General features: G+C 42.5%; 3 protein-coding genes across 4 annotated transcripts; 2 read left to right on the top strand and 1 right to left on the bottom strand.

Annotated features, from left to right (window-relative positions):
* The first annotated feature begins 452 nt into the window (after nt 1-452).
* Nucleotides 453-5327, top strand: Cul1 (cullin 1). Of its 2 annotated transcripts, XM_065476281.1 has the most exons (12): nt 455-714; nt 1232-1418; nt 1469-1652; nt 1712-1821; nt 1962-2325; nt 2841-3134; nt 3191-3454; nt 3509-3957; nt 4012-4132; nt 4185-4285; nt 4502-4721; nt 4777-5327. In XM_065476281.1, the coding sequence occupies exons 2-12, from the start codon at nt 1270-1272 to the stop codon at nt 4855-4857; spliced, it is 2337 nt and encodes a 778-aa protein (XP_065332353.1). In that variant the 5' UTR covers nt 455-714; nt 1232-1269; the 3' UTR covers nt 4858-5327. The 2 variants fall into 2 exon arrangements, with proteins under 2 accessions (XP_065332352.1, XP_065332353.1); XM_065476280.1 differs by having other exon boundaries at nt 453-714; nt 3509-4132.
* On the bottom strand, nt 5005-6827 carry LOC135934494 (testis-expressed protein 9-like). Its single transcript, XM_065476282.1, has 6 exons — nt 6519-6827; nt 6276-6355; nt 6032-6185; nt 5805-5978; nt 5619-5753; nt 5005-5561 (listed from the first exon to the last, which is right to left on the bottom strand). The coding sequence occupies exons 1-6, from the start codon at nt 6621-6623 to the stop codon at nt 5343-5345; spliced, it is 867 nt and encodes a 288-aa protein (XP_065332354.1). The 5' UTR covers nt 6624-6827; the 3' UTR covers nt 5005-5342.
* A 185-nt stretch (nt 6828-7012) lies between these two features.
* LOC135934492 (uncharacterized) lies at nt 7013-13923 on the top strand. The gene is made up of 5 exons (XM_065476278.1): nt 7013-7430; nt 7516-7776; nt 7837-8047; nt 8105-8954; nt 10138-13923. The coding sequence occupies exons 1-5, from the start codon at nt 7141-7143 to the stop codon at nt 11271-11273; spliced, it is 2748 nt and encodes a 915-aa protein (XP_065332350.1). The 5' UTR covers nt 7013-7140; the 3' UTR covers nt 11274-13923.
* Nucleotides 13924-14315: the final 392 nt, after the last annotated feature.

Genomic DNA, 14315 nt, shown 5'->3' with positions numbered 1-14315 from the left:
GGAGTGGGAGTTTGACAAGTGAACCTGTCTTTGATCACTCCAGTTCATAAACCCTATTGGTGGCATCGTAGCTTCGCGGGAGAAACAGGACCAATGAATGGCTATGCACAGTCAGCTCAACGCGCGACATAATCATAATATCATTCCCAATGGCCAATCATAGTGTAAAATTTTGTATAAATATAATTCTATTGGCTAAAATTCCACCAATGAATTACAGTTTCATGAATTGGAGGACTTTGATACTTCCGATACTTCTGTGCTTTGATAAAAGATTTATTTTTCACAATTTAAATCTGGACAATAGCTGAATATTCATGTTTGAAAAGCGAAAACAAGAATTGATGTTTCAAGGGAGAGAATGTAGATAGAAACTGCAGGAAAATTTGCAAGATAAAGGATAGAGAACGCAAACAGATTACTCGAATGTTTTCAATACTACTTAAATTTTCGCGGAAAAACCTAGGTAGCCTATAGCAGTAGAGAAGAGGTTGAAGTACATCTGGGACAAGAATTCATTTGCGGAAGAACCACATCTCACAACGGAACGGGATTTTCCTTCTAGTTCTGCAGATTATTTGCGCTGAGACCTAATTACAGGCCAAATGCTCGTGTAATGTGTTAGTTTGCTGTTTGATAATCGTGAAATCACGCAGCAGATATAAGGGAGCTCCGGCAAGACTGAGATTTTTGAGACTGATGATCAATTGAACGGTGCGTAACAAAGCCATTTTATAATAAACATTTGGGCTACATCAGCAAGGCCGTGCTTTATTTCCGTATTCAAATATCTGGCAAGCGTACGTAAATTTAATTTTCTAGTTTGTCCGCTTGCCACGCTAAGAACAAGCATGTTTTCCAAATCGTATGACTCTTCTCGTGTTCGTTAGAAAGGTGTAAATTAATAAGGTGCTTTCGTAATACACTCTTGAGGTAGAGCGCATGGAATAGATTTCACTTTCTGAGCACCTAAATCGTCGGAGTGCGAAGTGCTCAGGACACTGGCGCAGCGCCTTCAGCTAGTTTCTCTCGCCTATTCCCATTAGCGTTTGAAGTCAAATGAAGTTCTTTGTCCTTTTCGCAATAATATCAGACTCAATAGGCACAAGGGCTCGCTGTCCGCATTTTGTTGTTTCGCTCGCACACTGCGTAATTTAATTCGAAATTGCCCGACGGAGCAAGGACCGGAATGAGTGTTCGTCAAAATGACTCATGTTTGTCACTCTTTCAGGATTTGCAGTGGGGTTGCCTGATAATAACGATCTGAAGATGTCTGCCGCCAAGAGCAGTCAGCAGCAAGTGCCCACAGGGTCCAAGCAGACCGAACTGGACCAAATCTGGGGTGACCTGCGGGAAGGTATCGAGCAGGTTTACAGCAGAAAGTCAATGTCCAAAACAAGATACATGGAGCTCTATACGTAATTGAATTTATATTAAGTAAATTTATCCCTTAAACACTCGTTTTCAGGCATGTATATAATTACTGCACGAATGTCAACCAAAACAACAGTGCAAGCAGAAGCGAGAGCCGAACAGGGGCTCTCAGCAAGAATAAGAAGACCCAGATGTCTGGTGGTGCCCAGTTAGTTGGATTGGAACTCTACAAGAGGCTTAGGGATTTTCTGAAAAAGTATCTTGTCAAATTGCTAGAAGTGCGTGAGCCACCATATCCTTTTGAAAATGTTACTGAAAAATTCATAATTTAACACAGGATGGAAATGACCTTATGGATGAAGATGTACTTACTTTTTACACACGACAGTGGGAAGAGTACCAGTTTAGCTCCAAGGTTCTCAATGGTGTCTGCGCATACCTTAATAGGTTTGTTTGGTTTAACACCTCGGACCTTATGGGTTTCAAATTAATATTTTTTGAAAAAAATACTTGTTTTTAATCAGTTATTTGGTAAATATTTTATTGGATTCATTGTTGCTATTAGTTACATTATATTAATTTTGCAGACACTGGGTTAGAAGAGAATGTGAGGAAGGAAGAAAGGGGATTTTCGAAATTTACCAGTTAGCCCTTGTTACGTGGAGGGAATACCTCTTCAGCAAGTTGAATAAGCAAGTGACCAGTGCCGTTTTGAAACTCATCGATCGTGAACGCAATGGAGAGACAATTAATACTCGACTGGTTAGCGGTGTCATTAACTGTTACGTTGAGCTTGGGCTCAATGATGAGGACCCTGGAGCCAGAGGGCCGATTCTCTCTGTTTACAAAGATTCATTTGAAGACCGCTTCTTCGAAGATACTGCCCATTTCTACTCTAGGGAAAGCAGCGACTTCTTGCTCCACAATCCTTTCACCGAGTACATGAAAAAGGTATTTGATATACTTAGCCTATACAAATTTAAAATTTGCATAGGACAATTTTATTTAATTGCGGAATTTGCAAAGTGTACCACTAATCCCAGAAATTTAAATTAAGAAATACTATATCGCGAATACAATATAATCGGTGTTGGAATAGGTTAAACCAAAGTTTTTGAAAGCAAATTTTTACCAACATCTAAACTAAAGAGCAGCCAAATCTGGATGATATTGTAGTAACGATTAGTTTCCAATATTTGGAAAAGTTAATATAAAACGACTTGAAATTTGTCTGCGGGGATAATATTTCCGTTTATTGAGCTAAAGGCTAGTGTAATGAATACAAATTAAAATTTATTGTTATCCTAATATTTGATGTAAGAAATAGTTAAATTTTTAAAACGCTTTCACTATTAATGGGCTAGTAATGAAGGTATTTTGTCCTTAATTTTGTATATGGTGTAAAATGATGAATGCAAATAGGTTGCCAGCTTCTTCACTTGTTTGATCAAGACACTGTTGTTTAGGCCGAGCAACGCCTTCTCGAGGAACAGAAAAGGGTGAAGGTGTACTTGCATGAAACAACTTTGGAGCGCCTGGCCAAGACGTGCGAAAACGAACTCATCCAGAAGCATTTGGAGCTGTTCCATGAAGAGTTCAAAGCTCTCCTTGACCAGAACAAGGATGATGACTTGGGACGAATGTATTCGCTTGTGGCTCGAATCGCGGACGGCCTGGGTGTGCTGCGCACTCTGCTTGAGCAACACATTTACACTCAAGGCCTGGAAGCCATTGAGAAGTGCGGCGAGTCTGCTGTCAATGTAGGCCCTGTTAGCTATTCCTAATTTTATTTATTCTAACGAAATACTCATTCCAGGACCCTAAGGTTTATGTCAGCACCGTGTTAGCCGTGCACAAGAAGTACAACGCGTTGGTGTTGACCGCGTTCAATAACGACTCTGGTTTCGTGGCTGCTCTTGACAAAGCTTGTGGGCGATTCATCAACATCAATGCTGTCACCAGGAGTGCCAACGCATCGTCCAAGTCGCCAGAGCTGCTGGCAAAGTTCTGCGACCACCTGCTGAAGAAGAGTTCGAAGAATCCCGAGGAAGCTGAGCTAGAAGATACCTTGAACCAAGTGGTAAGATGCATTGCCAAAGTTGGTAAAGAGTCGAGTCTGATCAGAGTTTTTCAGATGGTCGTGTTCAAGTACATAGAAGACAAGGACGTCTTCCAGAAGTTCTACTCGAAAATGCTGGCAAAGCGTCTGGTTCAGCACATGTCAGCAAGCGATGATGCTGAGTCATCAATGATCTCTAAACTGAAACAGGCTTGCGGCTTTGAGTACACTTCAAAGCTGCAACGCATGTTCCAGGACATTGGTCTTTCACGAGATTTGAACGAGCAGTTCAGGAAGCATTTAATGAACACCAATGAGACCCCGGACATCGATTTCAGTATCCAGGTGCTGTCCTCGGGCTCCTGGCCCTTCCAGCAGTCGTTCAGCTTTTCACTCCCCACGGAGCTGGAGCGTAGCGTCCATAGGTTCACCAACTTCTACAGCGCGCAGCATTCTGGCCGCAAACTCAGCTGGCTGTACAACATGTCCAAGGGCGAGTTGGTCACCAACTGCTTCAAAAATAGGTTCGTCCTTTTTGGCCAACGCATTTTTGTTGCTTATGTTGCATTATATTCTAGATATACGCTGCAAGCATCCACTTTCCAAATGGCAGTGCTTCTGCAGTTCAACAGCGCTTCCTCATGGACCCTTGGGCAGCTAGAGGAGCACACTCAAATCAAACACGATTTTCTGGTTCAGGTAATGATTTTTTTTAATATGTTAGAACTTTTTTAAGTAGCCTTTTATGCAGGTTGTGTGCATTCTGCTACGAGCGAAATTGCTGACCACAGAGGAAGATGAGTCGGAACTTCAAAGCAGTTCGGTTATGTCTCTCTACCTGGGTTACAACAAGTAAGACATTTTCATAGTTACAATTTAACTGCGAGCGGTTGCTACGCCATAATTTAAAATGAGTTTATATCAAAAGCAGATCACTGTGTATAAATTAATAATCTATAATGTTAAAGATTAATCAATAAATATTGCTCAATATATGATTTAAATGTGGTTAGAATTTGAATGTAAGAAATTTCAATCTTTACACTAACTTCTCAAATCTTATTGTAGCAAAAAATTGCGAGTGAACATCAACGTGCCGATGAAAACTGAATTGAGAGTCGAGGAGGAGGCTACCCACAAGCATATTGAGGAAGACCGGAAACTCCTCATTCAAGCCGCCGTGGTGCGAATTATGAAAATGCGGAAGGTCCTCAAACATCAGCAGCTAGTTGCAGAAGTATTGAATCAGCTCTCACCCAGATTTAAGCCTAGAGTTCATGTGATTAAGGTACTCATTTTCAATATTCAATGATTTTCTTAATACTAATTGAGTTTTGTTTTAGAAATGTATTGACATATTGATCGAAAAGGAGTATCTGGAACGAACCGAGGGCCAGAAGGACACATACAGCTACTTGGCGTGAGGTTTGACTGAGGGTGCTAAAAGGAAAGGATTTGAATTCAAAATTATCTAACCATAAAAACTATTTTATCTAAATTGGAGCAGTTGAGTTTCAAGGTGGCTGGCTACCTAACTGATGAACTGAACAGCCTCATATTTGCTTTTTGCGGCAGCCTCTAAAGCTAATTTATATCTTGCCTTAAACGTACATGTGCGCCTATAGTTTTTACCCACTTAATCTCATCTAGTTTAGCGAAACTCGGGACAGATTAATGTTATGCCCAGGAGAACAAAAGGTTTGTCTAAAAAAAAGTCATAATTGCAGAGGTCAGGGTGATACAAATTAAAAAAAAACGTATTTCTTTTCGATTTATTTGTTAATTGTCAATGCACTTATTTTTTTGTTTTGCGGTGTCCTTGCAATTTTAAAAATCAAATCTTTCCCCCAAACAATGATTTTCACAAATCGAATAAATTTAATTGTAAATAGAATCGACTGAAGTTTAATTACTGATTGCTCCGTGTGCCTTGCAGCATGTCGGTAAATTTTGAGTCCGCAATGTTCAGTGCCGCAGTGGCGGCCAGAAGCTCCTTCTGCCTTTGCAGGTTATGGCAAAGCACAAGTTGTCTGCGGAAAGCCATGACTAATTCTGCCTGCTGCCGTTCCAGTTTCTGGATCATTGCAGTTTGGCTCTCCAGCGTTTTTCTCTGCATTTCCTGCTCCTCCTGGAAATCAATTAAATACTTCTGCTGCACTGTTAAAATTGGATAAATAGGCATTACCTTATCCTGTCCTCTTCTCATATGTAATGCTGTTTTCAAATTTTCAACTTCTTCCAGCGCTCTATTCATTCTTAGCTCCATCGTCGTAGCGTGCTGAGAGGACAATTTCGCCTCTTTCTTGGCCGCTGCTAAATCCTGTTACAGAAACGTTTGCTACATCTATAGGGACTTTAGTTGCCCTCTTACGTGTGTCAGTTTGGTTTTAATCGACTCAAGCATTTTCATGCTGTTGGATTGTTCAGAGAGCGCATTTTGCGCTCTCGCCACTTTATTTTCGGCCACCGACAGTTGTTGCGTTGCTTTGTTCCGCTCCTCTTTCAGCGATTGCAAATTTGAGTCCATCAACTTCAGCTCATCGACCTTAAATTGCAACTTATCGAGCTGGGACTTGGAAGGGCTATAATTATTTAAACCTTTTTTATCCCATCGTCTTTAAGCTTTTCGATCTCAGCTGCCAGGATATTTACTTTGGCTCGAAGGAACCTCAACTCTGGTTCTGAATGGAAATCGTTATGCGAAGTTAGAGGTTTCTCAGCGCTTTTTTTGGGAAGGTCGTTATTTTCAACTCTGGAAATTTTTTTTGTTCATTAACTACGATTATAAAATTTTGTGGGTTAAGATGATGATCGATTATTTGTGTGGAAAGATAGCACGCACCCGACAGTGATCGGTATATATATTTTAGAAGCAATATCCGACAGTTGAGCGTTGTCCTTCTTGAGTTGTCCAGGAGTTTCCTGCAAGTGGACGAATCGCAGCCATGGTTTTAATATTTTTAAAATAGATAAATTTTAAATATGGTTTCTATGCTAAAGAAATGTGTGAGCTCTATATATTTTGACAAAACAATTAAATTTTAAAGAATAAAGGAAATTGCTAAATAATAAATCGCATTTCAACCTTCAGAATGCATTCTGCCTCTTTCATCAGCAGTCTCGTTCTTAATTCCAGCTCTTCATTTATCTGGAATTGTTGCTCATCCCTTTTGAGCATGTTCCCTTCCATGGCTATATTAACAGGAGACCATAGGAATGGATTTTTTGCTGCTTTCCCGCCGCCCTAGCAACAAAAGCCATTTTACGGCACCGATAGCGACCGAGCAGCTTGTGCATCTTTCACGCTGTTTTGCCATTTTCGCGAGCAGACCAGCTAGACATCTGGTATGGCCACTCAGTCAGTGCTCTGAGGTACCGTATTCAATTACAACTAGAGACAATACAAGCTGTGTTTAATTTGCAAGTCGCTACAAACGCGCCTGCAATAGCGTTCCCTTATGCAAATTTGCGAATCAACCATTAGACAAGCTAAGTGTAGGCTGGCCAACAAGCAGCATCGATTCAGACCGTCGGCCAATCACACGAGAGCTTTAAAGCTCAGCTGTAGTTATCGACGGACCGAGTAGCAGCTTTTTCTCTTTAACAAGTTGCCCATGCCCAGCTGATGGCAATGACAAAATGGTCGGGCACAGTTTGCCCAGCCAAATGAGAAGGTTTTTCGCTTTGTTCCACGGTGAAAATTAGGGATGGCGGCGACGCAGCGACGCACGCTGACGCTGGGGCAACCGCTGCACATAAAACAAGAGACGCTGCCGATGAGGACGCTGCCGCAATCGCCAATTCAGCACCAGCAAAATGCAGCCCCAGTCAAGAGCGAAACAATGCAGTCTATTGATCTCGAGACTCGACTCTTCAAGCATGCCACACAGCAGTCGACGAACGGTTTTCACCAGGAGGCTTCAACAGCATCCCCATCGTCCTCCTTTCTCGGGGGGAAGTCTGCTAAATTGCAGCAGTTCCTGGAGGAAAGCGCCAGGTTCGTCTCACGACCCTTTTGCCATTGTTTTCCTGTGACCTTTTGCGAACGTACCGTCACTCATCTCGCACTCTCTTCTTTTCAGCCCTGAATCAAAACGCACCGTGGACATGCTGTTGTCCCAAGTGCAGTTGCTGTCTGCCCAAGAAAAGATGCTTTTGTACCTGAAATTACCTGGCGCTGTCAAAAACGGAGGTGGACTCCCGCAGACTGACCCTCTGAGGCAACCAATCAATCCGCTGGGCACCAGACACGAAATCCAGCAAACCATCACCTGGATCAAGACTCACTTGACTGAGGACCCTGACGTTTCCATGCCAAAGCAGGAGGTGTACGATGAATACATGTAAGAGCAGTATTTCGCCTCGATCATACCTTTTTGACTCACTCTTCCGCCACAATTCAGGGCCTACTGCGAAACAAACAGCATGAAGCACTTGTCAACAGCTGACTTTGGCAAAGTGATGAAACAGGTTTTTCCACGAGTGAGACCCCGACGTCTGGGAACCAGAGGAAACTCTAGATACTGCTACGCTGGCTTGTGCAAAAGGATGCGACTCGACAGGCCAATGCTGCCAGATTTGGGTTGTGATTCGGAGTTACCATCCACAGAAAAGGTACACTTCTTAAAAAAACATTTGCATATTTATATATCTGTGTTTTTGTCTTTGCAGGGTGACTCGAATTTGGAAGCTGCCGCCTCATTCTTGATTCGAGAGTGGGCGCAGAAATTGCTGGGAGAGAACTTCAGCAGCTTGCGTGAACTAGCGTCACACTTGGTGGACAAGATGTGCGTGGACGGCCGCTCCGTGGCAGCATTCGCCCTGCTCTCGGCCACCTCTGAAACCAACGAAGAGGAAGACTCAGCTGCCCACATGTTAGCAGCTAAAGAGAGAGACGCTCAGTTTGAGAGGAAACTGGTGGAGAAGGAGCCGTCAAAGCGGAAAAATAGTCAAGACAGTGACAAAACCGAAGTAGCCGTCCGACCAGCTTCCGGCTGCAAGAGACAAAGGCTCAAAAATGGTCGCAACAGCATCGATTCCCCAGTCAGGCGGTCCGATTCAAAGAAGCGCCCCTCTCCGTCAGCGTCGTCATCATCAGTGTCACCGGCGCCTACGACGCCGACCACCAAGATGATGATTCCTCGACTCTCCACCTCGACTGCAGCAACTCCAGCCCCCAACACAAACAGCGGAAGCACTGCCTCAACGAATAAACTTATACTGATCTCTCCATCAAAACAGCAGCAGCAGCAGCAACCTCCTCAACAGAATCAACCGATACAGCAGCAGCAGAACAAAAAGTACAAACGCATCCAGCCGAAACCAGAACCGCCGCTGGACGCTGGTGAAGAGGCGAATTTCTTCAATGAGCTCAACACGGGTGAACTGATAAACGAGTCGATTGGGATGCCCAACTTGGAGCAGAGTGCAATAGACGATTATTTGAACGGCGGAAATTCGCAGGAGCAAGAGGATCATGAGCTTATGACCTACTTCCACACGTCTGATTCGCCTGCCACAAGTGAGTATAACTGCGTCAAATTTTTAAATAGTAATTGAACACAATCAGTTGCAGTGAAAATTATGTTACTCCTAGTACAAAATTAAATTTTAAGAAAAAGGAATTCAATTATGAAAAAATTATCATATAAAATTTAGAAAAAACAGGATGACACTGGTGTCATTAAGAAATAGTGTCACTGAATAGCTTAAATCCTAATTAATGTTTGGAAGTGAGAACTAATCTCTCCTTTTTAATTTATTTATTTGTTCAGTTAAACCACTAACTCATTAACCATGTTTAAATACTCTACAAAATCAAATCAATTTAGCTAGTGTTTTAGGATATAACATTTTTTTCATATTATCAGTTGTACATATTAATGCAGTTTTTTTCTTGGAAATAATAATTAGTAATAATTAAAGTTTGATCCAACGAAATTTCTAAACTAATTCAAATTTTGACAATTACCTTTCTTGCGTCAGAAATAAACTTCGTTTATGATTATGTTTCACAAAAATTTTAGATAAAAACTGTAGGAGTTTCAAGTTAAGAGTCCAGAGTTAAATCAATTTATTGCAATTTAGGAATTACGAATCCCTTGCTTGTAGTTTTAAATCATTGCACTGTTTCTATTAACACAGAGAAATTATTTCCAAAGAGTAACATGATCGTGTACAGAGATTATTTCATCATAGAATCATAAAAGACAAACATCCATTCATGAACATGAGCACTAAATCGAGTAGATTAAAACATTAGGGGCCAACATAATATTTTATAGGATTGACATGATTCCTGTAAAAATTACCCTTTTATTCACGGTTGAAAAACCATCTTGAAAAATCAACTAAATTTTCTTATCAATTTTAATTTATGGGTATTTCCGCAATTTTTTGCGTTTTCGTAACTACAAGCCTGTGTTTGACGAAAGTCGCAAGTATCTCAATATTATATTGAGTGACTGATTTATAAAAAAATATGTTTAATACTTTTTAAAAGGAAAATATAGTACTTTCCGCCTTACTATTAGTGCAAAATAAAGAAATTTTCCGGTGAAATTTTAAAATACGCAGGAATTCCTAAAAATTATTGTTTTATTTATTTCATGAAAAAATATATTAACCCTGCTTTTAACCGCCCTTACTTTTTACGTCATAGCTTTTGTGAAATATGTCCTAAAATGGTTTAATAATATTCACAGCCACAAATCCAGAGCCGCCAGTGCAAGCAGTCGTGAACGAAGAGCCAGCAAAAATCTCGCAGCTACGGCGGCTGCTCGAGGGAAACGAGCGCGTCATCAAAGAGAACACAAAGCGGCGCGTGAGTTTCGAGAACCCGACGTTTGACACAGTGCCAGCAAGTCCGAACACCCGGCGGCGCGTCTTCAACTTCCTGCCCATCTCGCCAGATGACGCAGTGCCTGGCGTGCTGCAGGCGCCGCCGCCGTCTCCGGCGTCGACGGCTACGTCGGCCAGCCCGTTTGTGTCGCCGGCCAACACGCCAGTGCCGCGCTCGCGCAACAACTCTGGCCAGCAGTTCATCTACCCGTCGCGAACACGGCACAGCTCAGCACCCAAGCCGAACCTGACGGTTCGCGGCCGCAACTTCTCGGGCCCGGCGCCACTGAGTCTGAGCGCGGCGTCGCTGTCGCCGATGCTGGCACCGCCAGACGGCCGGCAACGCCACACGTCGGCCCAGCAACTGCCACTGTTCGACCTTCTCGGACAGGACACGTTCCTCTCGGACCCCGGCATGCAGCAGTTCCGCTCGCAGTCTGTGCCGCTGCACCAGATGCTGCAGACGACACCTTCGTCAATCGCGGCCACGCCCGTACCGTCCGAGTTCAACGACTTCGACACCAGCGAGACGCTGCAGATCCTACTGGAGGACCAGGCGCTGCTGGACGAGGCAGCGCGCGCCACGGTCGGCGGCACTTTCAACTCGCGTTCGTTCCCCAACACGCCGGTCACTGAGCTGGGTGGGCCGACGCTTCTGCCGTCACTGCTCGCTGAGCCAGCGGCGGCATCGTCACGCTCTTACCCCAGCACACCGGTGGTCAACGAGCAGGACCCGGTCATCTCACAGCTCACGCTCAACGCCATCAACCAGCCGGCCGGTGAATTTGGCGACCACGCCGCCCGCCGCAACCTCACTGACCTGATGGACGCGCCGGGCACGTTCGGCGCCGACGACCAGGCTGTCTTCCAGGGCATTGGCGCCGACTTTGGCGCTGTCAACGAGCAGAACACGTTTGAAGATTTTGACCAGTCAGAGCTGACCAAGCTGGTGCAGGAGGTCGAGGGCACCACCCTGCTGCACGAGGAGTCCCTCTCCTAACGCACAACCATCTCTTTTTGTACGTGGAAAACTATTTTTTGATAGCATGAGCATTCCAGCCTTACTTTTTGTACTTCTCGTGGCTTTACAATTGGGCCATCAGCCGGTGCTTCTGCATAGTGTCGACTTTGATGGGCGCTGCGAGAGCACATACACACACACACACACACTCTGCTTTTTCGATTCAATGAGCGTGCGGCTACGGCTTTGAAAGAGGACATTCATGTGATTGACTCGGTACAAAATTTTCCTTATATAAGAGCCGCGTTTTGCAAGCATTACTTAGGACGCTTCTCAAACTAAAGCCCGCTCATTTATTTAACTCTTGAGAAAATTCCAATATTTTGGACTTAAAGCCAGTTTAAATTTTAAAATAATATTTTTTCTTTTCCTCTACCGCCTTCAAATTCTTGGTTAATTTTTTGACTCAACCCTCCCCGTCGCTTCTAGTACTAAAACTAAGTAAATAACCTACTTAAATTCCCCCAAAGAGTCTTTCAACTGAAAGTTGCGTTCTGTATTGTGAAGCGTCCATCGATGGCAATTTATTACAGCATCATTCTCCACGTTCTTACTACGGCTCTGATAAAATAAAAAATACGTGTGTTTTGTTACATTTTTATCTTTATAATGTAATTGTAGTGGCGCTTTTATAAAAAAAGTCATGCATCGCCTTTGTAATTATAATCCTCTGAGAATGCCATTGAACGAAATAATTGTATATTAACACCGACCTGTCCCAGTAAACCACACTCTTGCACCCATCACAGTTTTTTTAGAATAACGAATCAAAAGCCGAATTCTATTTTTGACCAATTTTGATGAAAACTTGACGAGCAGAAGCACTCATTTTTTGCAAAGTGGTCCGCTTGAGGGCTGGCTTGTTGTGAACCATGTGATGTGCCATTTCGGTTGACCAGCGCGTGCCCCAGTGGCTAAGCATCCCTCAATGATCTCACCCCAGCAGAGGCAATAAGAAAGTGAAAATGAAACGAAAACGAAAATGCTAGCGGTGCTTCGCGGCAGCACTCGGGGCACACCTCTGTTTTTTATCCTTCGGTGATAAATTGGAGTAATATTTTCTACTACTGTATTTAGCGAGTTAATGTTGGTGTCACTTTCTCTTACTCAATTCAGTGTTTTGCATGCGTAATAATTATAAAATTACGGATAATAATCACACACACACACACACACATACACACACTCTCACATTACTATACACGACACATTATTGGTGGTTTTGTATGACCAGCAGTATTAAGGAAATATGCGACTCTCATGCTAGTTAACGAGCGATTCAATACGATGCGTCGTCGTCGTCGTCGTCGTCGACACCACATCGGCAGACCCGGGTGCCGACTTCGACTGTGTACTTACTGTTACATGTAGGCTAGGGCAGCAGACACGAGACTCAAACGGCAGCTCTGTGGGTCTCTGCGCGAATTCATGTGATGTGTGCCGCCTAATTTTAATTAGTTGATCGACTATAAGACAACTTGTGTATAAAAAACGACTAATATTTTTTCATCCAAACACCAAAATTTTCGGTCAAAGTGTCGATTGGTTGAATTTGTGATTGCCGAGACCTGTATTTTTACGAGGCAGAAAGTTTGACGATGTCACAAATTGCAAAGTGAGGGAGGGAATATGCTATGAGGAAAATCAAGGAGGTGGAGTAAGATTTATATTTCTACGAGATGATTATATTTTTGCTGAACTGGGACGCGACTTTATTAACCGTTTCTTGTCCCGAGTATCAATTCTTCTTCTTTTTTTCTGTTGTTTCTGTTGACGTTTTGAAGCATTATTTTGCGTCTTGCACAAATCCGAAGCAATTTTAGACCTCTTGCTCTATGTTGCCATTGAGAGATTGCGAAACGGAAAAAATACACATTTGGGACCACGCTAACCGATTCAGTGCCTGCACCAAGACTGATCGACTTTCAAAAATAGTTTCAAAATTCAGCTCTTGCTTCTTCACCATTAATTTCCCTGTGTAAAATTGCTCCGGAGTCCGCCAAGTCCAAACACGCAAAATTTAAATTTCACTTGTTGATTTTGCATGCAGTCCTAATTTTTAAGAGCTATTTTTCATTTTTATACATGGTTACTTTTAAGAGGAGGGAGGAGTTCTTCTTGTTGAATTGGATCTGGAAAGACACTACTTTTGGGAGGAAAATTGCAGCTCGTCATTCGGCCTTTCTACTTTTTTGACAGACTTGTTGACGCAGCCGATTAATTAGAAACCTTGATTGTTTCTTCTCAAAATGACGTTTTTGCCAAACAGTATGGACTGATGATGACGTCTTTACTCGGAAACACAATATTTTTGTATGACCAACACTTTTAATGAAGAGATACAAAAGCAAGCTTTGCACCATGAGGGGGCTGACAGGAGCCAGTCATACAATTACACACGACGCGATTGTATCATGCTGCCAAGTACAAATTTTTTAATAAAAAAATGATATCGATTATGATGTAAATTTTAATAATTGAAATTACGCGAATTCTTGTAGCTTGTTGTCTTTGGGGTTGAAATCGCTCAGCCTCGAACGCAGTTAGCTGAATCAATACCTTGTGTATAAGCTCACTATAATTTAACCTGTTTTTTGAATAAAAATAAACTGAAAAAATGGAAAAATAAGTGCCTGTGTTTATTTGTTTTAGTAACACCATTTTAAATATTTGAACCTACCACGCACCAAACTAGTGGAAACTTAAATTGATACCCACAGGATTGTATTTTTCACATTTCACTACTGTTTGAAACAGTGCGTACTGGTGGTTTTACAACTAGAGCGCAAACACGCGCAGCATAGATTTAATTAATCAGTTTTCTGCTTAAGGTACTTTCCAATTTTACAGGGTTGTATTCTTTTATAAACCATTTTAAAAATTACAAGGATAATTCATTATGAATAAAAGGTGAAATATTATATTTATTTACAACAGCGTCCGAAAAGCAGCAGCCTACAGGAAACAGAGTACGCGGCCTCTCCATTGGACAAATGTACGCTGGCTATGGTCAGAAATCAA

Source organism: Cloeon dipterum, chromosome 1 (genome assembly GCF_949628265.1).
Source record: "Cloeon dipterum chromosome 1, ieCloDipt1.1, whole genome shotgun sequence".
NCBI classification, from domain to species: domain Eukaryota; kingdom Metazoa; phylum Arthropoda; class Insecta; order Ephemeroptera; family Baetidae; genus Cloeon; species Cloeon dipterum.
Note: the sequence above shows the minus strand (reverse complement) of the source record. Positions and strands in the feature narration are given on the sequence as shown.

Excerpts from the sequence above, each read along its gene's own strand:
- Cul1 (XM_065476280.1), top strand. The coding sequence starts at position 1,270 with ATGTCTGCCGCCAAGAGCAGTCAGCAGCAAGTGCCCACAGGGTCCAAG. Across the intron at positions 1,419-1,468 it reads AGATACATGGAGCTCTATAC|GCATGTATATAATTACTGCA; the intron begins GTAATTGAATTT and ends ACTCGTTTTCAG. Across the intron at positions 4,133-4,184 it reads AACACGATTTTCTGGTTCAG|GTTGTGTGCATTCTGCTACG; the intron begins GTAATGATTTTT and ends CCTTTTATGCAG.
- LOC135934494 (XM_065476282.1), bottom strand. The coding sequence starts at position 6,623 with ATGGAAGGGAACATGCTCAAAAGGGATGAGCAACAATTCCAGATAAAT. Across the intron at positions 6,186-6,275 it reads TATATACCGATCACTGTCGG|AGTTGAAAATAACGACCTTC; the intron begins GTGCGTGCTATC and ends AAAAATTTCCAG. Across the intron at positions 5,562-5,618 it reads TGAGAAGAGGACAGGATAAG|GAGGAGCAGGAAATGCAGAG; the intron begins GTAATGCCTATT and ends ATTGATTTCCAG.
- LOC135934492 (XM_065476278.1), top strand. The coding sequence starts at position 7,141 with ATGGCGGCGACGCAGCGACGCACGCTGACGCTGGGGCAACCGCTGCAC. Across the intron at positions 7,431-7,515 it reads TTCCTGGAGGAAAGCGCCAG|CCCTGAATCAAAACGCACCG; the intron begins GTTCGTCTCACG and ends TCTTCTTTTCAG. Across the intron at positions 8,048-8,104 it reads AGTTACCATCCACAGAAAAG|GGTGACTCGAATTTGGAAGC; the intron begins GTACACTTCTTA and ends TTGTCTTTGCAG.